The sequence below is a fragment of the Charadrius vociferus genome, unplaced genomic scaffold (genome assembly GCF_000708025.1).
Source record: "Charadrius vociferus isolate BGI_N301 unplaced genomic scaffold, ASM70802v2 scaffold341, whole genome shotgun sequence".
NCBI lineage: Eukaryota > Metazoa > Chordata > Aves > Charadriiformes > Charadriidae > Charadrius > Charadrius vociferus.
In genome coordinates, this window is record NW_009646847.1 from 1,045,257 (window position 1) to 1,046,480 (window position 1,224).

The 1,224-nt window shown below is 62.4% G+C and overlaps 1 protein-coding gene across 1 annotated transcript in view; it reads right to left on the reverse strand.

Annotated features, from left to right (window-relative positions):
• The window catches only part of HP (haptoglobin), a 2,055-nt gene extending 831 nt beyond the window's left edge, over positions 1-1,224 (reverse strand). Inside the window, exons 1-5 of the mRNA XM_009894076.1 lie at positions 1,220-1,224; positions 934-995; positions 663-764; positions 326-400; positions 26-127 (exon numbers count right to left, since the gene is read on the reverse strand). Coding sequence (XP_009892378.1) covers positions 26-127; positions 326-400; positions 663-764; positions 934-995; positions 1,220-1,224 — 346 coding nt within the window. The remainder of the gene's footprint in view (positions 1-25; positions 128-325; positions 401-662; positions 765-933; positions 996-1,219) is intronic.

A 1,224-nucleotide genomic window follows, 5' to 3' on the forward strand; every position in this document is an offset into this window, starting at 1 on the left:
GGGCCCCCCCAGGTGGGGTGGGGGGGGTCCCCCAGCCGGCCCTGCCAAGGGAAGCTGCCCTTCCTAGCCAGCAGGCCCCCGATGATGCGCTGCATCTGCCTGGGGGGGTTCTTCGGCTTCCCACACACTGCATAGGGAGAGAGGGCCCTGGTGAGCCCTCTGAGGCTGACGTGCACCAGATGCCTGCCCATAGCAGCCCCAGGGAGCAGCACTGAAGATGGGGCTTATGAGCAGTCCCTGCAGCCCTTTAGCTGCCCAGACAGCTTGTAGTGGCCCTCCTCCCTGCTGCCCCTCACAGCCCCAGCCCCTGCTGCTCTGCTCTCACCTGGTTCGCAGACAGGCACCTCCTTGCCAGCTTCAGGGTTCACCCACGCGTGATCCTCGTCACACTTGTATGTGCCTTTGGAGGGAAACCAGAGTCAGCACCCCTGCCCTGCAAGGCCGGGGCGGGGGGGGAAGGACCCTGCAGCCATGGAGGTGAGGAGGTACTTATGCTTCCCCAGGGCTTAGGGGAGCAGGGGTAGCTACTCATACCCCCTCAGGAAGGGGCGGGGGGTGGGGAGGGAGGCGCAGGGCACCACATCATCGGACTTTGGGCAGCCCCATGCATCCTGTGGAGCTGGGGACAAGCCCTGTCTCTGGGTGCTGTGCCCATGCCTCACCATCACCAGAGCCACGCAGCTGGTAGTACGGGTCACAGCGATACTTGATCAGGTGCTCCACGTAGCCATGTTCAATCTCCGCAGGCTTTGCACAGCTCCACTCTGCAGATACAGAATGCTCAGCTTCCCAGAGAATCCAGCCCAGGACATCGTCCCCACCTCCAGCAGGTCCCTCCCCAGTCCTGTTTTCCTTGCCCCATGCCTGTTCCCTGCCAAGCTGCCCCTGGCTTTGACCGAGCCCTAGTGCTCCCACCCTTGCCCTGGAAGGTACCGGTGGCAGTTGTAGTCTCCAGCACAGTCCATGCCAGGCCAGCAATCAGCAACACCACAGGTCTGCAGGGAAGAGAGGGCATGCTCAGCAGAGGGACAGCTTGGAGGTCACCTGGGCCATACCTGGTCCCTGCTGCTGTGGAGGACAAGGCTGCAGTGTTGGGACACAGAATACTTCAGTCCCAACACAGGTCCTGCCACGGCCCACAGCAGGGCCAGATCCTCAGCCAGGCAAACAGGAAAGACACAGTACCAAGCACGTGCAAGGACACATCAATGTTGCTCACCCCAT